General features: G+C 37.0%; 2 protein-coding genes across 2 annotated transcripts; both read right to left on the reverse strand.

Moving 5' to 3' along the window:
- Positions 1–470: 470 nt before the first annotated feature.
- On the reverse strand, positions 471–4,222 carry LOC147560092 (RING/FYVE/PHD-type zinc finger family protein). Its single transcript, XM_086662137.1, has 5 exons — positions 3,820–4,222; positions 2,379–3,296; positions 1,887–2,087; positions 988–1,183; positions 471–892 (listed from the first exon to the last, which is right to left on the reverse strand). Exons 2-5 carry the CDS (start codon positions 3,237–3,239, stop codon positions 708–710), a joined length of 1,443 nt encoding a protein of 480 aa, XP_086518263.1. The 5' UTR covers positions 3,240–3,296; positions 3,820–4,222; the 3' UTR covers positions 471–707.
- Positions 4,223–8,453: 4,231 nt separating this feature from the next.
- Positions 8,454–24,879, reverse strand: LOC147560093 (alpha/beta-Hydrolases superfamily protein). Its single transcript, XM_086662156.1, has 14 exons — positions 24,815–24,879; positions 20,678–21,795; positions 19,583–19,859; positions 19,269–19,454; positions 18,551–18,700; positions 16,110–16,547; positions 13,161–15,410; positions 12,091–12,281; positions 11,841–11,996; positions 11,179–11,413; positions 10,744–11,057; positions 9,587–10,579; positions 8,987–9,053; positions 8,454–8,724 (listed from the first exon to the last, which is right to left on the reverse strand). The coding sequence occupies exons 2-12, from the start codon at positions 21,517–21,519 to the stop codon at positions 10,249–10,251; spliced, it is 5,370 nt and encodes a 1,789-aa protein (XP_086518282.1). The 5' UTR covers positions 21,520–21,795; positions 24,815–24,879; the 3' UTR covers positions 8,454–8,724; positions 8,987–9,053; positions 9,587–10,248.
- Positions 24,880–25,438: the final 559 nt, after the last annotated feature.

The raw sequence follows: 25,438 nt of genomic DNA on the forward strand, positions 1-25,438 counted from the left end.
GAAGCATAAAAGAGGGAGATCCGGCGAAGGGAAACCCTTCGCCGGAAAAGCTGGATCTCGAAACTCTTTCTCTCTCTAGGAAGAAAACGGTTATGCAGTGCTATATTCCAGTTTTTTTGTATGTCATGAGTCATGACCAACTGACGCAAAGAAAACTCATAAAAGCCTTACATCTATGTCGAAAACTTATAAAACTTGAAACTCACAAGGAGTAAAAGAAATACTTATACTTTATTAATCAAACTTGATTAAATATCTAAGATCCTCAGGATATCTTGTGTAAATCTCAGTTGCATAAAAAAAAAAGATAAAAAAAGATTTCATCGGTTCAAGTCGTGAAAAAAGCAGTTTACCAGATGAGAGAAGAGAGTCCATGGAGATGGATAAGGTCAAAGAACCTAAGCTCCTAAGAATGAAAACCACTCTTGGAAAAATCCTTTGCCTATGCAACAACTTTGAGATGAAAGAGATAAATAACACATCTTTAATATGATTCAAGTTTGAAATCAGTTTTCACTAGTAGCTGCTGCAATACAAGTTCTTCCTATTGTAAAGATAAATAAATTTCAGGACAGAATCTTAAACAAATTTTGGAATTCTCAAATATAGACCCATAACCACAATTACATTACCACTAATTTTCATTATATAAACATCCTAAGCATTGATATGTACATGGAAAATAAAATGAAATGGTTTTGGTATCATTAGTGTAGTAGCTTTGAGTAGAAGTCATTGAGGGCTGAGTACAAGGGCTCAGCCGCCTTGGGCCTCTCTACTGTCCCCATGAGAATGTCACCCACTGTTAGATATGGATCGCCGTAAAACCGTAGATTGGTTTCCATTCGTGTGGCTATAATGTTCCCTTCAAGTGAAACTCCTAAAAATGCACCTGTTTATTTTTTGTAGCATTCAGAAAAGAAGATCAATCTTCACTCTGGAATATGAAACTTGACAAGAGATCAGAGTGGCCAGAGAGAGTCTTACCCTTACTGCAACTGTAAGTATAGCATATGCCTGACCCTCTGTCTCCAGCTCGAAGATCAGCTTCCAGCACTCTACCCACAGGTCCGGCTGCAACACTGCAACCAGCTCCAAGAGCAAAATGCATGCGACTACTGAATGTTTTCACAGCCTTAGAATTGTGGAGGACTATAATAAAATCTGTCAGCTCTCCCCCTATCTGTTCCACATTTTGTCAAAATATTCAGTCAGTTATCGAGAAAATTTGGTCCTAGATTACTTCATTTTCAAACAACAATAAAATCTGAGAGTAATGTATTACGCCCAGTAACATCTAGGACAACACGCACCTTCATTCTCAGAACACTGACCTAAGTGCATCGTAGATCTGCTAGTGACAAGTGTTCGTCTATGATATAAATTCCATCAGACATGTGATCATGAAGATAAACGGAGACACCTTTTGTCCTAATGGGTTTTATAGGCATACCCGCAACAACCAAACAACAACTCTTTCCCAAATATCAGGAAATCGTCTTGTTAAAAATGGAAAAGCTTTACAAATTAAAATGGAAGTCCAGGTAATGTAGACGTTCATCTAACATTATTTTTCTATTTTCCTATCTTTGTGCACTTTTTTTGTTTCCATTTTTTCAGCATTTATATTTAATGAGAAGGCGAAAATAACATCTTTACTAGACCACTTCACTATGACCATTTTGCTTTCCCCGAATGAACCAGGCAAGCCTAATGTTAACAACAAATAACTACCATTGGGCAGATCCAAGGCTCATAGGGTTCAAGGAATTCGAAGACTCGTCCTTTACATATCATGACATGCCTGAGCTTATATATGACATAAATATCCTTGGTAAACGAAAGCACTGCTGTTTTACATATTAAAATTGTGAAGTCATAGTTACCTGAGCACCCCACCCTAAACCAACAGATGCTATGGCAGACGGTGCGGACCATGATCCATCTGACCTACGAGCAACAACCAAACCAGTGCCAACTTTGTAGGTAACCAGCATGCCAGCTTTAGCCACTGTTAAAATGGCTAAGCCTTTAGCACCTTTAAGGACTGCCGAGGGCATTGATTGCTCAGGTTTTAGTCTAGCAGCCTGCTCATTCAACAATCGTTCAAAATAAAACTTAAATAACCTTACAAGTGTTAAATTCTACGGATTTCAAATAGGCCGATACAGTAAGAAAACTGATTGAATGTCTTGGCAGAAGCAAAAAAAATATTTCCTAGATAACATAATATCCCACAACATCATCACTTGTTTAAAGAGGTCTTTATTAGCTTCCATACACTATCGAGGGAGATGAGGAGATTTAAATTCGAAAATCAGAATAATAAAATTATAATAGTCGGAAGAAATTAGGATATGAGTGGTTGAATATCAAACCTGGCTGTAACTCCTCAAAGTATTGCAAGACTTGTATATCTCATATTCCATGGAGAGACCTACCGGCATATTCAACCAACCTCTCGTACACGTCCAGTCTATGACATCATGTTTTGCAACTTGGGCAGCATTGCTAACAGAGTTGATCAAAATGCCTTGTAAAGGATCAAGCCGATCGTAGCATGCGTCACAAACCCTCTGTGGACTCCTCTCCCTGAACTTAACAGGCAACAAGCATCTCCCTTTTGAGCATAGTCTACAGAAAATACCTCCACAGAATCGACAATGATGTCTGCCACGAGTAAACGCTGTGAAAGGAGAAGTGCATTGCATACAAACTGTAGTGACACTGTCTGGAAGCCACTCTGGAGCTTCTGCTTCCAAGACCTCTTTATAAGCACAATAATTTAATCCATGAGGCTCAAGAAGAGGTGGAGCACTTGGTAAGCAAACCGAGGAGTGCAAGAAGCTATCACCCCCATTCTTTCCGGACTCTAGAAACGTTGCATTCGAGCTACACTCCTGCTCAACAACGCTTTGATCTCTATTTCGACCCGTCAATATTGCAACTATCCCACCCAAAACATTTTTCAAGTTTACCTCTGGGGCAACTCCATTGGACTGCAATGACTTATGAGTATCGTCACTTGAATCGTATCCGCAATCAAAACCATCTGGCTGAAGAGATAAGTCATAAGTATTATGTTTCACTGCCCTTGAGTGCGATGGGTTGGTATTAGTATCTTCTGGTATATCATCCCATTCCACGCCAAAAACGTAGTCATCTTCAAAGTGACTATTTTTTCCTATTTCAAGTTGGGAGAGTGAAGAATACAAAACCCTTCCTTCTGATGTTGCCATGCATTAAATCACCTAAATTAGAAATTCGTGGTATACTTGTAATCTCTTACCTACTTTCTGCAGTTCACGGAAAAGTTCCTTATGAGAAGATTTGCAGAAAAATAAAAAGAGAGTATAATAAAACGAAAATGAGAGGATGATCAGCAAGACCCAAGGAACAAAGATAAAAGCTAAAAAAGGTCGCCCCTTTTTCAATCCTTATGAACAACTTCGAAAAGTTCTAGCTCAATTTACATAAGGAATTCGATATCAGTTAATAGGGGAACAAAATTTTATCATTAGAAACCCTAAAAAAATTGAATCTTGCCATGCTTTATCTCATGTACGAAGCATAACCTGAAACATCTAGGTGACGCAGAACCAGAATCCCGCACCATTAGGGCAAAAAAAGGATAAACCCCCCAAACGAGGAAGCAAAAATTCAATTCAACTCAGAATAGGGTTAGTAAACAATTCGGCCCGCAAGGAATCATCGCAAACAATATCAATCAAAGAAAAATTAAAGCATATAGAAGATAGAGAGTTGTTTGAGAGAAGAAGGAATGAATATAAATTCATGAAATTGGTTGATAGAACTGACCGAAAATCTGAAACCCAGTTTGCTGATGGCGTCTTGCTCTGTGAATTAATCTTCTCTTGGAAATTTGTTCACAGATTTTTCTTCTACTATTTTGAAGGAGAAAGAAGGGAATAGAGAGAGAGAGAGAGAGGTGAAGTATTGGAGACGAAAAGGCGAAGGGGATTACGATGATTTTGAGACACATCTTCTCCCACTACATAAAGTTAAAACCATCATGTAACACTTTGTAACAGTTACGTTATCGTCCGTAGACTATCGTCAATAAGTCAAGAAAAAATCAAGAGCTCAACGAGTCAACCGGTCTCAAGGTAATAGGACCGTTGAGTCCGAAGATGACTGCCACCTAATCTCACAATCGGGAGGTCGGTAGGATCATCTAAGGAGCCCTGTCTCAAACACATCCAGGTCTACTTTGTGATTCGCAAGAAGTATAAGGAGGTTCGTGTAAGCAGACTGATGTCTTACACCCAGAACATAGGAAGGCAGAAGTGTGTCGCACGCTTACCAACTTTATCCCAAATCTTCCTAAAGATCCCAGCTGGCTACGATAAGTGTTTGATTAACTTGGACTTCAAGAGTCTTAAAGGAGAAAACATCTCCTAAAAATATCTATCAACTCGGCATGATATTTAGCAAGGATCCTTGAACGTATGGACTTCTAAATATCTAAGATATGAGATAAACACAAAGAGGAAACCCTGACTACGAAACAATATTTCTAATACGACATGGTGGATCTCAACCGCCTCAATCTCACCGTCTATTACAGTCGGTCCAAAGCATCCTATAAAAGGACATCACATCACCTTCAACAAGGTACGTTCCCCAAGGATAAACTAATACTCAATACTTCAACAACAAAGGGCAATCTGACTGTCTTGAGCGTAGGAGAGGTTTCCGAACTCTTTTCAGGTTTTTCCCCAAGTTTCCAGGAGCAGGAGCGGGAATCAAAGGAGCAGTGTCATTCATCCAGACGAGATCCAGCTTCAAGACTTTTATTCCAGAATAATAACCAGATTGTCATTTTCTGACATCAGCATAAAGGGACCTAAAACCAAATAACATAAAGTCTAAAGCTCGATAAACTTATTATTATTTATACCTTTAATAACTCAAATTCAATAACTGCGGATTACACCTCTTCTAGAAAACGAACCAGAGATATTTAGAGTTTTGGAGTTCATGTCAACCACTTTCGAGTTAGGGGTGAGAAAACGACTGAGAAGCCTGCTATCAGATGACATGTGGTCCAAGCCCAATAGATACCATTGTACAAGATGACACGTCAGGAGACATAACTATTATACCCAGCCCATCAAGTCAATTCAGAGTAGGGGTGGGTAACTGGGCTTGAAGCCTAGTATCGGGTGATGTGTTTGTCCGAGCCTGTTAGGTACCATTGGACCCGCTACCAGTCACTGGTATACCCAGCCTGGTAGACAGGTAGAAGCCTGTCCAATTAGTTTAGAGCAAAATGGGGCAAACAGAAAATGGTTAATGACCTTGACTGTGTGACCAGGTCGTTTAACCTAACAACTAACCACCAGACTGAGATCAGATCGGACCGAGAAGTTAGTTCCATAGTGGACCGACGACTGGATCGTTTAACCCAACCACTAACCACCTGACTAAGATCAGATTGAGTTGAAATTGATCAAAGAACTTGTTTTATTCCTTGATGGACTACAAAAGAAATATAAGACTCTATTTATAGAGTTACAATACTACTGGTTTCTAATTTTACTAGTTCCTAATATTTTACTAGTTTCTAATAGTTTTATGCTAATATATATAAGCTCCTAATAACTTACTAGTTTCTAATATTTGATATTTCCTAATATTATATGGGATATCTTAACATATAGAAAGATATTTCAACACTCCCCCTCAAGTTGGTGCATAGATATCGCACATGCCCAACTTGTCTATCATTTTCGAAAATTTCGACTTGAAACTGTCATCGTGGCCCGACTTAGACTTCAAAACATAAATTTCTTCACTAAGCTTGTCATTCTCCTGCTCCAATGATTTTAGCCTTTGTGCTTCGTTGTTTAGCCGTTCATTGAGCAGGTTTATCTCGTTATGCTGGTGAGCCATGACCTCCTTTTGTTCTGATAATTTACTTTGCAGTTCTTTGATGGAGGATTCTTTTCTATCAAGTGATGCCTCCAATTCCTGAATAAGAGTTCCTTGCTTTGTTGTTCTCTCTATTTCCACATTCTTGTGCATCTTCAATTCAATAGCCTCCTTTTTTAATCTTTCTGTTTCTTCAGTAAGACAATTGATCATCAATTCACACCGTTTAACTTTAGATTCCGAATCTTCTGCCTTCTGGTTGGCTAATGAGGTCACAAATTCTACATGTTGTCTACCAAGTTCAGCTGCTTTCAGAGTTACCTCCATTTGCTTCATACATGCGATTACTTGACCAACTGTCGTCATATTTTCAATCACCTCTTTCTGCAAGCTTGTGAACTTAGTACGTATGTCACTTGGACATGAAACACCAGGAATATCATTGGTTAATGACTTCCAGGCCATTAGTTCATTCTCCAACTTTCTCACATCAAATTGAGTCTCTTGTTGTTTAAGTAACTCGAATTCCGCACGCTCTCTTCGGTCTTTTTCTTCCAATAATTTTTCTTTTAATAACTCATTATTTTGATGAGATGATTTCAACTTCCTTGCTTCTTCGACTTCAGACTCATAGTTTCTTAACTTTTCTTGCAACTGCTTCACCAAAATACTTGTATCTGCAGAAGTACCTTTTTGAGATAGAGAGCTAAGACTTGATAGTTTCTTCTCCACTTCGCACTTTTGGTGCAGACACTCGTTAAGTTGATTTCTGAGATTCTCTAACTGCTCCACGTAGCATAGTTTATCTCTAAAGTTCTCCATTTTTGTTTCTACGTTACCTGTAGTGACTACCATTGCTGAAGCTTGCCTAACAGTTGGATTTTCTTCCTCTGTCTCAACAAGTGCAGCTACAAGGGGTTTCTTAGAGTTTTTCTTTCGATTATGATCCCACCATTCCGGATAACCTACTAATTCATAACAATGACTTTTGGTATGACCAGTTTTGTTGCAGTGGGTACACTTATAAGAAGATCTGTCAGATTGACAAATAGCTTTAACAATATTATTTTTTGTCTTATTTCGAATCATCATTGCGGAAGCATCAGTTGTTTCAGATTCACTGTTCATCGTTGTGCGTAGAACAAGCTCACGACGAACTAAAGCATAACATTCTTCTAAATCGGGAATGGGATCCTTTCTCAAAATTTCACCACGGATTTGTTCAAATTCACCATCTAACCCTGCAATAAAAATATGCACACGTTGTCGTTGAATTGATTTACGATAAGATACAATATCGTTTTCGTTTTCCATGATCACTTTATCACGGTGATCTAATTCATTAAAGATCTCAACCAGTTCACCGTAATAAACCGAAAGTATCTTCCCATTCTGTTTGGCAGAAAATGTCCTCTGATTCAAAGAGAAGACTTGCAATTCATTAGATCCATCATAAAAAGCTTTAGATAAAGCTTTCCAAATATCACGAGCTGTAGGTAAACGAATATATCTCTTCATAATTTCTGGAATCATAGACATCAACAACCATCTCTTGACTTTTTGATTTTCTGCATACCACTTCTCATATTTAACATCATCTTCAGCAGGTGGTAATGAATTACCTCGAATAAACGAAAGTTTTTCTTTTTCAGCAATATGCATCTCCATGATTTGAGACCACATATCATAATTTTTTTCATTCAACATAATCACTGAATTAAAGGCTCCTCCTGACTGAAAAATTGTACCAATTGTCTGATCCATATTTTTTACTATATTAATTATGAGGAAAAATTTATATCAGAAAATTTTAGAAACTGAATCTTTGAGAAGATGTGTTCTACCAACTCAAAATTTTGTAAATTGTGAGACAATATAGATCACACAATAACAATTAACGTTATTGTTTTGTCTTTTTGCCTTCTTTTAATACCAAAACTAATGAAGGATTTTTTTTCCTTCTTTGAAATTAAGATAGGAAAAGAAGATGAAGGTTCTTTCTCCTTCAATCGACAAAATCTTTTAACAAAAAAACAAATTTAAGATCGTTGGCTCTGGTACCAAGTTGAAATTGATCAAAGAACTTGTTTTATTCCTTGATGGACTACAAAAGAAATATAAGACTCTATTTATAGAGTTACAATACTACTGGTTTCTAATTTTACTAGTTCCTAATATTTTACTAGTTTTTAATAGTTTTATGCTAATATATATAAGCTCCTAATAACTTACTAGTTTCTAATATTTGATATTTCCTAATATTATATGGGATATCTTAACATATAGAAAGATATTTCAACAGATTGGACCGGGAAGTCAGGCGCATAGTGGACTGACTGGACTGGTGACTGGGTTGTTTAACCCGACCACTAACCTCCCAACTGAGATGAGATTGGACAGAGAAATCAGGTCCATAGTTGACAGACAGGACCCGGATCATTTAATCCAACCACTAACCACCAGAGTAAGATCAGATTGGACGGGGAAGTCAGGGCCGACCGACTGAACTGCCGATCGGATCCTACCCCTATTACTATAGAGTTTATTTCTCATAAAACTGTTGAAAGTTGGGAAAATGTTTTATAACTATCATATAATTGTCAAATACACAAGTTATACTGTAGGAAATTATGTTGGATTTAGGTCGTGATTCAATAGACATGCCAATACATCATGGTTTAATACAATGGCCTTGGTCGCGGTTCAATACACAGGGCAACGAATGGTTTCGACAACATGTAAGTAATTTATATTTAATAGAGTTGTTTGCAAAGACAGGTATTTCTGGGTGCTGCTGCGGCATCGGACCATCTCCTGCGGCTACAGGATCTGAAAACCGCAAACAAGCAAAATAAATGAGCATCTGAAAGTCACTGATATAACAACAAATGATTCAAAAACCAATCATTTTTCTTTCTTGGCAGGATTTCATAAGTAGGACTATTCCGACTGGAGCAACGGTCCAGTCCACACGGTCGGGAATGGCTGGAGTAGCAGCCACTTTTGGAGTCCGTTGGGTTTTATTGGGTCACCCATCAACTCAGTCAGCACCAGCAAGATAAACAGCTTCCAAGTACTCTCTCTATTATACCAAAATCAGGTTCAACGGCAACCTCATCTTCTCCGATGACTCCCATTAGAAAAATAAATCGAACTGCCTATGCCATACAGCTTAATTAGAAACACCATCCGTACTAAAAATCATAGTTCAGATAAATATAAAAAGCTTTCCCGCAATATCTAACTGAATGGTTTTCCAGATTAATGAGATGGCAAATGATTTAATAAGACAACTCTAATGAATATAAAAGATTAAGTTCACTACAATCTAAACAGAGGCTCTTCCATGCATCTGCAAGACCATCCTTGTCAATAACCAGAAAAGACAGCTAATGCTATGTTCACTTGTGAATTTGCAGAAATCCTCATATCGAATTCAACATTGGCAAATTGGTGTCACAAAATGCAATTCTGCGGATGTCACCAAGAGCAGCTTCGTTAATTGGTTGCATGAAGTTCAAGGAAGATATTAGAAACTTATGTAGTCCAAGTTACCCTTTTATATCAACCCAAAAAAAAATCATAGCTCATGTTGTTGCTGATAGTAAGAACTTGGCAATAACAGACCTAGTCCTCTAGCTATTAAAAAAAAATCTAAGGGTCATTGTGCTAGGAAGAAGAGATCCTTTACCTGTTGATGTTCTAAGGTCAGTGAGGATGAGAACTGAGAAGACAAAGCTCTTTCGAGACGTCTGAGGCTAAACAATTATCTCTTGTAACAGCCATCATAAGCTTTTACCATGTCTTCCCCAGGTTGATAATGTCAATCCCTGAAAAACAAGAAATAGCATATCCAAGTGCGGGAGATAAAATCATTTGTACAGTTTGTGATGGTTCTAAGGAAGCAGGTCACTGGATCCTTCTCGACAAAAGCCCAAGAGAGTTTTGGTCTTTTCAGACAAATTTTCTCCTTCCCCAACCGTTACAAACTGTATATACACTTGACTTTTTTGGCTATATCTCTATGTCTGAATATCATTTATCTTTGTTGATGTTTGATCAACTATACAATTATACAATGCAATAAAAGTTTTTACTCCAAGTGGGTATTAGTGGAGTAGGAGTTTAGGCCGATAATGACAGGGAAAAAAAGGCGTAGCTATAGCAACATACAGAAAAGTTGTTCGTGACCAGAATAGCCTTGTATACAGACCCATTCCCCGTCAAAGTTACTACACCCATCTGTAACGCCTAATGGACTACACATTTTTTTTGCGTGGGGCTTGATTCGATGAAGAAAATAAAAGTCATCACCACCACAGAACATAAACACGTTCGCCCGTGAACTGCACACTATATCTTGTTTTCTCCTGCAAAATCTTCCTTGGACGTCTCAGTAAGGCGAAAAGGTGTCTTTGTTGCTCGTCTATACAAAAGCAAGGCTAAGATGATGGTCAATGTTTGTCCAACGACTCCACTGAAAGGTTGATAAGGGGTACCAGTTAACCAGAGTGGATACTCCTGATGAATGAGTTTTACAAACCCTCCTGTTTGTAACATAAAACACGATGACATTATTCCTGCACGCATCCCAATTGGAATTGCTAGACTTCCTCCATTCGTCTGTCTCGCCCCTGATAATGCAAATGACAACATCCACAATCCTAGCACTGATGGCAAGGACCTGCATTATTCTCCTCCAAGAAACAAGAATTAATTACAGGAAACATCGTCTTATCTTATTCACATACTACTACTTGTTTGTTTTATAGGGTCTCAGGAAGACAACCATACATTGTTTGCTTGCATTTGCAATCAACCTATCAAATATAAAAGAGAAGAAGTTACCTCTGAAGTATCGAGAATGCAAGTCCTGAAAAAATAACTGCCCAGTGAAAGCCAAAATCAACAGATATTTCCTCAGGCAACCATGACCTGAAAAACAATTCTTCCACGATAGCCACGACAGTTGCTGTGACTAATCCCCGTACTCCCAGCATCAGAATTCCTCCATAAACTTTCATCCGCATCATAGCATCTGGTGAAGGGGAAGACGGGGTTGAAGGCCAAGAAAGGTTGCCAAATCCCAGTAACGCATTTATGGAATGTATTGAGAGGACAAGCACGACTCCTCCTATCAAACCCTTCATGAAGTCTTTAAGCTGCAAGAATGGGTGCATTCTCTTTTTAGACACTCCCAAGTTCATTAAGCGATCATATTTTCCTTTCAGAGAAAATTATATTAAAAAACGATGTTACGTTGATGATTCATGAGAAGTGTACCTTTCGAACTGATGTCAAGTCCAGCCCATATTGCGCAAGTGGACGCTTATACTCGCGAACTCTTTTGCCCCATAACATTATAAGGATCACAACAGCAGTGTAGAGGCCTGCAATGCAAGCGTATTCAGCGATTCCAGTTGACTTTCGTACAGACAAGCTCTGCACAAGCATTGGAAACAGCGGAATGACCACCGGTGACCATAGTACAAGAACCATGCAAACAAACCCAAGAATCCTGCCAGAGATGCAGATTATAGAACCAATTAGCTGTAACTAAGAATTGAAGTTCAGTGAAGAACTTGAACGCAAGACAATAAAATTAGAAGGAAAATAAGTAGGAATTTGTGAGAAGTATAAACCAATAGTAAATAGGTTCAACTGCTAGATGCACAAGCAATGTAAGAAGCCCCTAAGAAAAGCTAGCTTAGCAAACAACCTATTATGTTGCAGATATAACATCAGACTAGTAGGAAAAGTAATTCTGATAATTTAATGGGCTAGCAAATATCTAAATGGATGGGTTCTCAATTTATCATCCAGAATAGGATGAGAAAAGGGGGAATATTTCCCCAAGTACTCTTGAAAAGAGGAGTCTATCAATAACCGATTTATAAATGCGTCGCAACATGAGCACCCAACCAACTTAACAAGATATCACTTACCTTTGAATCAAGGGGCGCTTAGAAATGTGCAAGAATATGATAAGCCGGTCAGTCAAGCTCATAGCACCACGAAGACCACCCCAAAGTAAAGCAACCTTGCCAATCAAATTTAAGACACCGCCTCTTTGTCCCAAGTCTGCCAGCATTGCAACCAACCTGCTCAAAGAAATGATGTGATTCTTAGAAACACGAGATGTTGGTTTGTACTTGAGAAATGAGCATGGGTGGCACATATGACAATTTTTCTGACCTGTCCTGATCAACTTCACCATCGCCCTTGGTAGGCACTACAGGAGCAGCAACTGACATTGCTTTCTCAGCAAGGCTAGTCACTATATTATTGTGGTTTTTGTCCGAAATGGCAACCTTGTTGTGCTCTCTCTGATTTGTTTTTTCACTTAAGGACCTTGATGAAGTTTCAACAGTTTTATCTTGTTCTTTCTGAGGGCATAGAAACCAATGCAACGAGTCAAATACACATTTACCATGCACAGAGAAGAACCAAACTTTATGATGATGGATGTGTTAGGTCCTGTAAATATACCTCAGTTGTGCCAAAAATTGGAAAAAAGAAGAACGTAAAAAAACCACATTTTTATGTCGCTGCCCAGGTAAGAAAAAGACAATTTCAGTAAAAAAAATCTCCAATGGTCTAGAAAGAGCACTATAGTTTCCTACTCGGAAAGTTTACGAAATGATAGACATAAAAACAAAAATAGAATTAAAAGTGATTCATAAAACATACAAGGAAAGGTCGATTTGGAAAAGCTAAATCCTGAGCAGTTGATGTCTCACAGAGATCGAGTCATGAAGTTATTGTAATAATCTATGCCCTCTCCATATTTATAGTTAACTTTCCCAGACATTCGGTGGCCCTCTGTTGCTACTTTCACATAACAATGTGACCTTCTGTTTGCACATCTCGTGTGTAATTGCATATATTTTACTTTCCGAGAGCTGATGTCTTTAACAAAAGACCTAATAACTAATCAGGTAATACATGAATACAGGACTGCCCCGTTTGGCCTTTTTCCATCTCACAGTGGACACCGAAAACCACAGCTGTATATTATATAGGTGATAGCAAACAATTACAAATATGATGGGTGTCATGAACTCCAATTTACCGTAAGGAAGAGAAGAAGAATCCGACTTTTTTTGAATAATTTGATTAAATTGAGAATAATCCTACTTTAAAGTTTAATTTGCTTACATAAGGTAAAAGAAAACTGAAAAGTTGCAGGGCGTAAACAATATAAACAGCATGTGATACAATACAACAAGCATCATTATTATATCATAGCTTGTAAATATAATTACCTGGTCAGTTATCAAAAAAGAAGATGCACCAAGAGCAGCTGTAACAGCACCAACCATGATATTCTCATTGCTTAAGTTTAGATTCCCTAGGCTCTCACTAGCTCTGCTCATAAAACTATCTGTTACGGAACGCTCAGCCTTCTCGCCAATAACTTTACGGTCATTTGCAAACTCACCCACTTGACCATAAAATTTCTTCTTTAAATTGCCACCACGGTCAAGGACAGTATCCATGTTATGGAGATTGTCATTCTGTGAGGCAACATTGAAGTACTTTCTCAAAGAAGCCAAGCTAGAGCCTACAATAACACCAGCTGGTAGAACTTCTCTCAAATAACTAGTATTCTTAAGAGCAGAAGATATTGCTTTTATAATAGACTCGCCCTGAATCATACCAACCTTTTTCAAAGCTGGGTCTTTGTTTTCCAATGTATTATTGTTATGCCCTACAACCACAGACACAGCATCTGCAACTCTTTCCAAGTCCAAAACAAGATCAGGTTCTATCTCTTTCAAATCTGTCACACCCAGTCTACGACCAACTTCAACCGTCAGCGAGTCTAGTATGATATTCTTCACTATGCTTATCAACTTTTCTGATCTAGGAGATTTCTTTTCAAGCTTCCTAATAATATCATCTACTCCTCTGTGTTCTTCTAGAGGCAGCTGCTTACTCTCTTTATCTAATATTATATATGACGTCTCAATAATTTGGTCTGTATCGTCGGAAGAATGGGTGCTCCGACTCTTCCCGCTGGCGCCTTCACTAGTCCTAATGTTATTAACCTGATCTCTGTTAGCCCCTGTTTTATGTAAGAACTTCCACTGACCTTCCTCGGGGAAATAATCAAGGAGTAGATCCGTAGTTGAATCTAAATCTAATGATTCAGAGCCGGATACTTTTGAAAGTAGATATTTACGGAGGTATTCATTGTACAGCGAATCCCCATGGGGATTTATGGCTACAATTAGAGGAACTTTCTGCAATTGTCCTACCTCGTGTGACCTTTTCACCAAAATCTCAGGATCGACTAAATCCTTCACCCTCTTATCATTGTCCTTACCTAGACTGCCGCTAGTGTTAATTCTATTAGAACCACTATTATGTTCAGCCGATGACGTGTAGTTTTGATTGAGTTTATTATCAAAAACGCGCTTTTTTCCATCATGCAAATAAGAAAATTTCTCATCGGAACTATTTACCGGAAAGCTATCTGACGGCAAACCATTTGAGACAAACATCGACGTACTCTTGCCATTTTCCTTGCTCAATGACTTGTTTTCAGTTTCATCGGAGACGGTGGAACCCTCAGACGACTCGCCCACTTCCTGGTCATAGTGTTTATCTTGTTTCCCACCGTTTTCATGTTCATTTTCCTCCAACTGGACAATCATATTTTCTAGAACTCCAAAAACGCTATTAACAGCAACTTGAGTGGAATTATCAAACCCCGTCAAGGCATTGAAAGCCTGTGTAACATTAAGAGGGGAAGGATTAGAAGCTGGTGTATTGAGTGGAGACGATTCTTCAGACCCTGTAGGGATTTGTTTGCTCTGATCTGCAACAGATTGTATGTTATTTTCATCACCCTTTTGAATATCATTCCCTTCCTTATCCATTACTGAGGGCCCAGTAGAAGGCGTCGAAGGTGACAGCGATTCTTCTGTCTTAATGGACGGAATGGGCGTGTTTTGATCAGTTGACTCATTCATGCTTTTTCCACCATCATTCTGAATAGAACTATCATCTTTTGTACTCACATCAGGCATTGCAGTGTCTTGATTGTCACTAACCTGTGCACTGGCAGCACAATCAGTGTCAACTGCTTGTTCATCGTTGGTATGCTGGTCGGGCTTAATGCCCGGGCCTGATATAGTTTCATCATTTCCAGACGATAGGGTAGCCATATCATTCGAATCTTCACTCTTTAGACGACCTTGTTCTAACTCCTCACGTTGAGTCTTATCTGAGCCATCAGGTATTCCATCCTTCTGTTTCATCAGCTCCGTGGGAAGAACATCAGCGGGTCCACCTGAAGCATTTAAAGGCCCATCAAATGTTTCTTGACTCTTTACCGTCAACTTCGGTAGCTCATTAGAAGTCTGACCAGCATTTCTAAGATTTAATTTCATCTCTCGACTTTTCATAATTTCAGAAACAGAACTTGTGATCTTTCCACGAACTTCTTCTGGTACAGCTCCTTCGAGGGCTTTCACAAGTGTCTCTCCTTTCTCAATGGCAGTCAGAACCTGGAGAATAATATAAGATGAGAATGTTTTTAAAATAAAATAAGGTTAGGGATGTAATACAAATTACACGGGTGAAATATGCATAGGCAATTTGGAAGTGCAGATGATGAAACTCATTAGCAGAAAATAGCATAGGAAATTATTAAAGATGAAAGCACACAGAGGCTAGCTCCTGCAACAATGATCGCCTAACATTCTTTTGCGTATAAATGCTCTCTCTCATTAACACAATAACACCCATGAGATTCATAACAATGAACGATAAAGGTAAGTGCTGGAAGGAAATTTACAACCACTGACAGTTTCCTAGAAGTTGAACAGTGTAGTGCTTCTGACCAACATACAAAACCAACAACCTCTTTGTCTGATGTAATCACATAATTGAAATTGAAACCAAAACGTGCCAACCTGTTCGATTCGTCTTACGTCAACATATATACAGCCAGTCTAATCTATCTTTATGTCAAGAAAGGTAATAACAAGAAAGTGTATAGTGCAAGAAAATGAACTTCGATGAAAACTGTTGGTGCATCGATCCTTTTTTAGGTGTTTCTTTACTCTTACCATCTTTAGACAAATGATAAAGATGACCGCACCATCTTATATTACTTGATTACTAAACCCAGAGGCCATTTGCGGGTCTGCTAGCAACGTGCAGCATGTACTTAGTAAGAAAGAACAAAGAGTTATTAGCAGTACCTGCTTCTTCTTGTCTTCTGCTAGTGTACCAGGCATAGTCACGTCAAGCATATTCATAACCATTTGTGCAGTCGGTACTACTTGGCTTTCTTCACTATCAGGAGGATTTTCACCTTCCTCCTTGACTAATTCAGCACAGCTACTAGCACCCGTAATATCAATGGTGTCCTCTTGCTTTAATTCTGGGTCTATTTGTTCTTGTACACTTTCATTGACTGTTATATTATTTTCTTCAAGTGTATCTTTAACACCATCAAGCTTATAATTATTTAATGCATGAGACTGTGTAAAATTTAACCTCTTGTGAGCGGTCCTATTTTCATCTGATGGTCTACCTTGAACCAGACCTAAGCCTTTTGAAGGATTTATGGTGACATCTACGTCTTTCAGAAGAGGATGGCGACCTTTCAAGAGTCCAAGTTCCACTGCTGTAAGCCACTGAAGAAACCACACGCACACTTGATCAGAATAAAAGAAGCAAACGACATACTATCTAACTTATTTCAAATCTTTGACAATAAAACACACATCATGATACATGACTATCGAGTTCAGATAACATGAAACTCTAGTCTCTAAGATCAAAAAACATTGTGTAAAAAATTAAAACAACATAAAGAGTGCATTCTGCATATATCAGAACAACATGTCTGAAGACGCATAGTTGGGAAAACCAGGTATCACGGCCCAGATTTCAGAGGCGAAAAACTGACCAAGATGCATTGTCCTAAAATTTAACTCAAGATGTGCAACATCAAGTTTAAATGATATCTCATTAAATTTTTTCAGCACGACCGATCCTAAAGGAGGGCCCAAGGATGATGCACCCACAAAAGGTATCCTGCTGATCCCCAACATTTACCTTCTTTGTTTTTATTTACTTTATGCTAATCAAATTCGGTTGTTCCATGTATTTAGGATCAAGGGATGAAATTCCGAAAATTTAGATTAGGTGCAGTGGTGCACAAAATCACACTTAAAAATATTTCATGCATAGTTTCCACCAACATGAGGAAATTTTAACCAAAATTGTTGGAAATTTCAAAAAATTTCACCGACTTGATGGAAATTTCAACCGACATAATAGAAATCTAGTAAAAAAATCTAGAGAAACTAAAACTAAAAACATATCTCCTTCCTTCATCTTTTTTATCTTCATGTCCTTAATTTATCATGGATATCTCTTGATTTTCATGTAATATCCCTAATGTTTTTTAATCTATTTGATTGATTTACCCCCTGACTTAACTGCCTAAATTGGTTTTGTCATAGTAACACCCTTTATATAACTGTATAATCGGTGATACCTTCTCAAGCTAACAGAGTTTGTTAACTATTAACTATTAGGGAGATTTTATAGGGCCCCCTCATTTTTGTTAAAAGCCCCCCCCCCCCCCCCCCCCCCCCCCCTCAATGATAATTTACCAAGTAAAATGGTTCATGGGGAGGCCTTTTAACAAAATTGGGGAGGCCTTATAAAACTTCCCTAACTATTATCACTAAGAATGTTATCTTTTAGGTGTTACTGTCAAGAAGTTATTCAATTTACTCGCCAGATGTTTTTTTTAAGAAATCGACTACGATCTACGTTAGTCGTTACAAGGTCCCCAAATTTTATTGTGTAATTATTAATACCCCCTGAAACCAATAGATTATTTTAATCCGTTATATATATATATATATATATCATTTTTATGCTTCATTATAGTTTAATAATCTTGTTATATTTATTGCGTCGTATTTCTGTCGTTTCCATGGATTTGTAAAATTTCCACACCAACCAAAATATTTCTATTTCTAAACTGACGAAATTTTATCCCTTGAATAGGAGAACTTTTTTTTATAATGATTCATATAGGATTATTAGTCAGTAATGAATTCGACTAAGGAAAAGCTTATATCGTTTTTTTTTTAATTGTTCAGCGTGTGCCTCGAACCCTTGATCTTTAGGTGGAAGATTATACCTCTTACCACTCCAACCAAGGATTGTTGGCAAAAGCTTATATCGTTCACCTATAAGTAGGAAGTGACCCACAACTTTAGATACTTCATGATACTTTATGAATACTTTAGTTATATAACTTTGTCGTAGGAAGAGTTTTGTTTATTGTCTGTGCAAACTCGTATAAGCAAGATGTCGAGATCTCTCTTTAGACTTTATACCATTTAGGAACACTATTAAGTTACAACTATAACATTACATTGAAGAACATGGTTTGCCGTGAATTGATGACGCGTGGAAGTTTTAGACCAGTGTCTTTCTTCTTGAGGATGATCTCCTTGATGAGGAGAACATCCTCATCGTGGAGGACCAGGACCATCCCGATGTGGTCCCAACAGCCATTGTACAAAAGGTGTACACCTCGGCAGTTCATTAGTATTCTGCGTATAATAAAAGTAGATGGAAAACCACAATGACTAAGATATCAATAATTCATTACCTCAAGGGCAAGACCCTGACACCAGGGTAGCATTGATCTCTCACTAATAGTGTTAGAAGGTAGATAAGTACAGAGTAGCAGGCTTGTAAACAGATTTTCCGTTATGGAACTTCTTGGAATAGAGAATGGTGCTGCTGTCCCATTCTCAGTCTGCAAAGGAAGAAAGCCATAGCAAATGAATAACGCTAGAAAGTATTAAGAGTTAATGGTTCTTTATATGAAAACCAGATATAGAATTAAAGCTGTGTAACTTCACAGCAAAACTGTTCATGAAGGAGAAACAACTTTTTTCATGAAACAATAGTGTGAATAAACAAGCTCCATGATTGAATTCTAGAATAATAGCATGTTGGCTTTCAACCACTATTAAGAAATAGTTTGTAGTTGGACTAAAAATAATATTATGTCTAATGGTGATGAATTTTGGAAATATTATGGCAATGAAAAAATACTTACACAATGAAATCTCACAATCTTTTTATAGTGAACACAAGTTTCTGTCGTGCAATAGTTTTTCGGCGGCTGTGACTAGCAATACTTAGAAAAATCCACTAATGAATGGCAAGTCATATCTCATGCATTACAAAGACCGAGATCAAATTAAGCATCTCGTCATTTTAGCAAGCAACATAATTACTTTGCATGCACATCTAACTCATTACTGATGTGCATAAAGAATATGAAAATGTAGGAAGCATGAAGAGTATGGGTTGCCTACTTGAATAAAGAGTACAGGAATCTTCATATTGTCAACCAATTGTCTTGTACTAGATTTTGAATAGAACTCTTCGATGGTTTCATACCCATAAGAAACCATGGATATTGCTTGGTCAAAATCACGTATAGATGTGGCTGATAGAGCTTTTTCCAGATTAAACCCCTTCTGTCTTCCTTGGAAGAGTTCCTGAAAGCATCAGTAGTTGTTTAGCAGCTTTATCCCAACAGGTACCCTGTAAAATCATATTTGGCTAAGTACAAAAAGTACGGTTGAAGGGATATGTTTTACAATTAAAGGCTGGAATAGTAATTAACCTTGTTAGACCGCAGAATATCTTTGAACCCATTACAGAGCTTCTGATTCCAAACAATGTGATGATGGGATGACCTTGTTGCTTCCTCTAGGTCAAAGGGATTGTCTATGCATGCAGCAGCTGTAAGAGGTGTTCTCTCCGCCACTTCTGCGAGGTATTTTGTAAGCATATTCGCCCCATAACCCCATCCAACACCCATCAGTGTAGTCCATGTCCTTGCACTGTTGATGTACTGTACTGCTGTGCAGATATCGTCGCTGTCAGCAGCTGTGAATAACCTACATAAATCAAGTCGACAAGAGTTCCTCAGACCATACTGCCGATTGCAAAAATATGGACAAAAATAAATGCATAGAGACAGATGTTAATCTACTAAAAAAGATACAAGGCTTACTAGTTGAACAGAAGCAAATACACATATCCATCAAAAACCAACAAAGGGGTGAATTTGCAGGAAAGAAAATGGCTAGCTTAACCATTTTCTTATCAATAAGGCCATATGGGAATGGAACGGGCCCAGGAATCACATTCCAAAATGGTGTTTGGTGCACCGTGATGCATCAGGAATCACGTTTTGAAGGAGAATGTGGTTCATCCTCAAGAGGAAATCACAAACCCATGGGGTGGGTAGGTTTGCAGTTCTCTTTCCCTTGGAATCGTTAATCAAATAATCTACAGGCAAAATTAATTTTTACCAATCCTAAGTCCTACCAAAAACAAATTGCTAGATATTGGCGTATACAATTACTGCGAATCACATTATGGGATTGCTATTCCTGGTGATCGGCGTTCCTTCTAATTCCAAGTAACAAATTTAGTTTAGATTATGGGTGTTTTACTAATTACCAAGACCTCTGGATCAGACTCGTAATCATATGCACCTACTTTCATTAGAAAACAACATGCTTATGAATAAATTCGAAATAAACCCATTTTCCGACAGAGTTTAGGACTTCATTAGCACTATTTATGATACGATAAAACAAACCCCGTGGAGTAAGAACGTGCATTTCCTCTATGAACATGTTAAGAGTGGTGCATTTGCAGACTTGCAGTAAATAGATAACTTAAGAAGGATTTCGAAGTTCCATATCACCTTGGGGTAGTAAGTGGAGAACCAGCACATCCTCTAGGATTCATCACAACAGGAAAGCAGCCATGATTGAGGGTTTCAGCTACGAATGATCTTACGTTCACATCCATACTACCTTGGGTTGTTCCAGGAACAAGCAATAGAGTTGTATCCATCCCACGTTCCGTCAAGTCCAAATTAGCAGGCCAGTCCAACGACACGACTCCTCCATCTTCTGTACTAATACAAACTCTTTGATACACTAGCTTTTCGATGGATTTCATATCCTGAATCCCCCTCCTCCTGCTGCCATTGTTGAGTTTCACGAAATGTGTTTCATCCTTGACAAGCTTTTCAGTCACATCTTCTACTTCTTCTAATAGCTCATTGCCCTCAAACAATAGCGAAGGGCAACGAAGCATTACAAATCGATTAAAAGGCGTAGGACTAGCAAACAATACGCATTCCACAGTATCAAAACCCTCCTCTTCTTCTTCTTCTTCTTCTTCTTCTTCCTCATCGTGATCTTCCTTCTGCTCCACTTTCTTCTCCTCCTCATTAGTGTTGGAACGAGAAACAGCGAGAGCGAAACCAGATGCAAAACCTAGAGCTGGAGCGATTAAATCAAAGGAATTGAGAGATGAAATCAAGGTTTGGAATAAGTTGTTGTCAAGAGGAAGATAAGCCATAGGCCCTCCTCCTCCTCCACCTCCTAACTGACTTCGAATAGTGAGTTTTGTATCGAGTTTCAGACGTCGGCGTCTCCAAACATGAAATTGTTGGTTTGTTTGTGAAAGAAATGAGAGGTTTTGACATTGATGAGATTGGATATGAAGAAGATTCACGTAATTTGTTCTGCAATTCATCCGATGAAGTTGACAGAATGAAGCTGAGGTTGAAGCTACAGTTTTCTAGAGAGAGAAAAAAAAAAGAGACGATTGGTTGGAGAAGAAGGAACCAATTGAAATTGTAGAGAGAGAGAGAGAGAGAGAGAGAGAGAGAGTGTGTTGGAAATTGGAGTTTCCTGAAGACGGAAACGATAAGGAAGGTGACGATGATTTTGAGACGCATGTTTCCAATGACAACGATTAAGTCCCGACTCCTGAGTCGGGGCCGGGGAGATACCGGAATCAGAATCTATTCTAAGAGCATCTCCAATGGGACACTCAATCTCTAACACTTAGGGGGGTAGTGGTTCAGGACATTGGAGGACACTCAGAGACAAAATGTTCCAGAGACATTTCAAGACATTTCGGGACATTTGTCCGTAGACAAAATGTCTTTATGGACATTTCAGGACATTTGATTCATAGACAAAATGTCTCAGAGACATTTCAAGACATTTGGTTCATGGACAAAATGTCCTGGGGACATTTCAACATATTGAATCCATGGACAAAATGTGTAGTGGATATTATTATTATTATTATTATTATTATTATTATTATTATTATTATTATTATTATCTCATCATTGAAGGATAATTGGTAGACATTTATTATTTTAATATTATCATTATTGTCAAACCATATGAAATAATATATTTGTACTCATGTTTCAATAATATATTTTTCGACTTTTGTCGACATCTGTGGACATCTGTGGACATCTGTGGATATCTGAGGACATTGATGGCCGTTGGCAGACATTTATTATTTTAATATAATCATTATTGTCTAATCATACGAAATAAATTTGCCCTACTACTTTGAAAATATATTTTTCGACTTTCGTAGACATCCGTGAATATCTGTGGACATTGATAGATATTTAGTTGATATTTATTATTTTTAATATTATTACCGTCTTACCATATGAAATAAAAAAAATTAATTAATATTTCCAAATATATATTTTTCGACTTTTGTAGACATTTGTAGATATCTGTGGACATTGATGGACAATTGGTAAATATTTATTATTTAATATAGTTAAATATTAATATAATAATATAATAATAATATAATATAATATAATATAATATAATATAATATAATATAATATAATATAATATAATATAATATAATATAATAATAAGAGAATATTATAATAATATGATTTGATAATAATAATTTTTTATTACCTTCCTTACTCAAATATATAATAATAATAATAATAATAATAATAATATAATAAGAATAATAATAATATAATAAGAATAATAATAGTAGTAATAATAATAATAATAATACAATAATGAAATAAAAAAAATTAATTAATATTTCCAAATATATATTTTTCGACTTTCGTAGACATCTGTGGACATTGATGGACAATTGGTAAATATTTATTATTTAATATTGTTAAATATTAATATAATAATAATATAATATAATATAATAATATAATATAATATAATATAATATAATGTAATATAATATAATATAATGTAATAATAATACAATAATATATTAATATATTAATAAGATAATATTATAATAATATGATTTGATAATAATAATTATTTTTATTACCTTCCTTACTCAAATATATAATAATAATAATAATAATAATAATATAATAATAATATAATAATAATAATATAATAATAATAATATAATAATAATAATAATAATACAATAATGTAGTAATATAATAATAAGATAATATTATTATAATATGATTTGGTAATAATTATTTTTATTATCTTCCTTACTCAAATGTCCCCAAGTGTCTTCCATATTTTGAGAGACATTTTCTCTCCAAAAGCTCTCCAAATTTACACTAAAATGTCTCCAAATGTCCCCAAAAACAATTTGTCTTGAAATGTCCCTAATTTCGTGTCCCGAACGAATAACACAGACATTTGGGGACATTTGAAATGTCTCCAACCAATAACACGGGCATTTGGAGACATTTGAAATGTCCCCAACCAATAACACAGACATTTGGGGACATTTCAAATGTCCCCAACCAATAACACGGACATTGGGGGACATGAAAATGTCCCCCAATGTCCCCAACCACTACCCCCCCCTTAGGTCATGTTTGGCGCGCGGGAATGGAATGTCATTCCCGGGAATCACATTCCCGTATTTCGATTCCCGGGAATCAGATTATTTTGGTTTAATGTTTGGTTCGACCAGGAATAGGAATTCCATTCCCGATGGATTCCTAACTTGTTGTTTGGTTTGTGTAGGAATAGGAATGTACTTTTTTACGAAAGTCCGGTTATATCCTTTTACTTAAACTACATAAATTATAAGTCAACTTTGTTATATATTTTAATCAGTATTGTCTATTCAAAGTTATAGATACGAAATAGTAACGTAATACATTAATTTAAGTTGTATTTAAAGATTTATTTAAAATAAATAAGGTCTCGACTAATTTTTTTTAAACGTTATGAAATCGATTTTTAATGAACAAGGAGCAAGAGAGAAGAAATAAAACTAGAGATATGAAGAGAGAGAGGGAGAGTTACGTTCGAGCGAGAGAGTGGGTGGGAGAGAGATAGAGTGTGTTGCTATGGTGGTGGTTGAAACCCTAGGTTTTTAATTTTTTAATAAAAATATTATGAGAATGACGATTTTAATATTAGTCATTCTAATATTTTATCAAGGATTGTTTTGTCCGGAAATATTAAATCAAATCATTCCCGGGAATGGGAATCACAAACCCACCCCCCTCCCTAGGTTTGCTATTACCCCATTTAGGGGGAATCCCATTCCTCCGGGAATAGGATTCCCCCTGCATTCCCGCGAGTCAAACATAGTCGGGAATGTGATTCCTGGTAATCACATTCCATTCCCACGCGATTCCCGCGTGCCAAACATGGCCTTAGAGTGCCACATAGATTTTTTGGAGTTTTTGTTAAAAAACCATCTCCAATGGAACACTTTATTAGACACTCTAATATGAGGTGGACACATTTATTATAGAGTGTCTAGAGAGAGAAACTCTAAAATGAGAGTGTCTACTTGAGACTCTCTAAGTGTTACTTTTAATTTTCAACCAATAGAAAATCTTGCTTTTCAACTACTTTTTATCTATTGAATTGAAGAAGGACATGTGTATTAAGTATAGACACTTTAGAGATCTTCATTGCAGACCAACAACAATTAGAGTGTCTCTATATTGACATTTAGGGAAGAGAATCTTTATTGACCCTTGACAACTAGGATTTTTAGAGTGTTTGTTAGAGTGTCCCATTGGAGATGCTCTAAGGTTTTGGTTCCAATTTCTAGCTATTTCGATTTTGGTTCTACAATGTATAAGGATTGTACTGATCGAGAAAGTTATTTGAGAAAGAGAAATCGAGTGCCATCTACGTTAGTCGTTACAAGACAAATTTTTTTGAGAAATCGAGTACGATCTGGTCTACGTTAGTCGTTACAAGACATTAATACATCATGAAGATGTGATAAGCACAAAAACCGAAAGAGTTAAATCAATAATGAAAAAAACTGTACTCAATTAAACAATTTGATTATTTTATTGAAGTTTAATTAATAGGTGATGGATGATTGACTATATATACTAAAAGTTGCTAGGAAAATCGTTATCAAATGTATGTTAAGATTGAACTGGTAGAATTTGAAGTTTTGAGATTGAACTGGTAGAATTTTGGAAATTTATGTGTGTTAAGATTATCGAGCGGAGTAATATATCGAAATTGATGTTCAAACCCTGTCCAAACCCACATACACTTTCGAGATTTGAAGTTTTGAGATTTAGAACCACTCTGTCGGCTCTCCCTCTTCTCCTATCAACGACAAGAAGCCCAAGACCTACCATTTAGAACCACTCTGTGTCAGCTCTCCCTCTTCTCCTATCAACGACAAG

The sequence above is a fragment of the Eschscholzia californica genome, unplaced genomic scaffold (assembly GCF_041429995.1).
Source record: "Eschscholzia californica isolate CP2 unplaced genomic scaffold, dmEscCali1.0.p SCAF_2, whole genome shotgun sequence".
Lineage (NCBI taxonomy): Eukaryota > Viridiplantae > Streptophyta > Magnoliopsida > Ranunculales > Papaveraceae > Eschscholzia > Eschscholzia californica.

Excerpts from the sequence above, each read along its gene's own strand:
- LOC147560092 (XM_086662137.1), bottom strand. The coding sequence starts at position 3,239 with ATGGCAACATCAGAAGGAAGGGTTTTGTATTCTTCACTCTCCCAACTT. Across the intron at positions 2,088-2,378 it reads CTTTGAGGAGTTACAGCCAG|GCTGCTAGACTAAAACCTGA; the intron begins GTTTGATATTCA and ends TTGAATGAGCAG. Across the intron at positions 893-987 it reads TACTTACAGTTGCAGTAAGG|GTGCATTTTTAGGAGTTTCA; the intron begins GTAAGACTCTCT and ends AAAAATAAACAG.
- LOC147560093 (XM_086662156.1), bottom strand. The coding sequence starts at position 21,519 with ATGAATTGCAGAACAAATTACGTGAATCTTCTTCATATCCAATCTCAT. Across the intron at positions 15,411-16,109 it reads CAGAAGACAAGAAGAAGCAG|GTTCTGACTGCCATTGAGAA; the intron begins GTACTGCTAATA and ends ATTATTCTCCAG. Across the intron at positions 11,058-11,178 it reads ACTTGACATCAGTTCGAAAG|CTTAAAGACTTCATGAAGGG; the intron begins GTACACTTCTCA and ends CCATTCTTGCAG.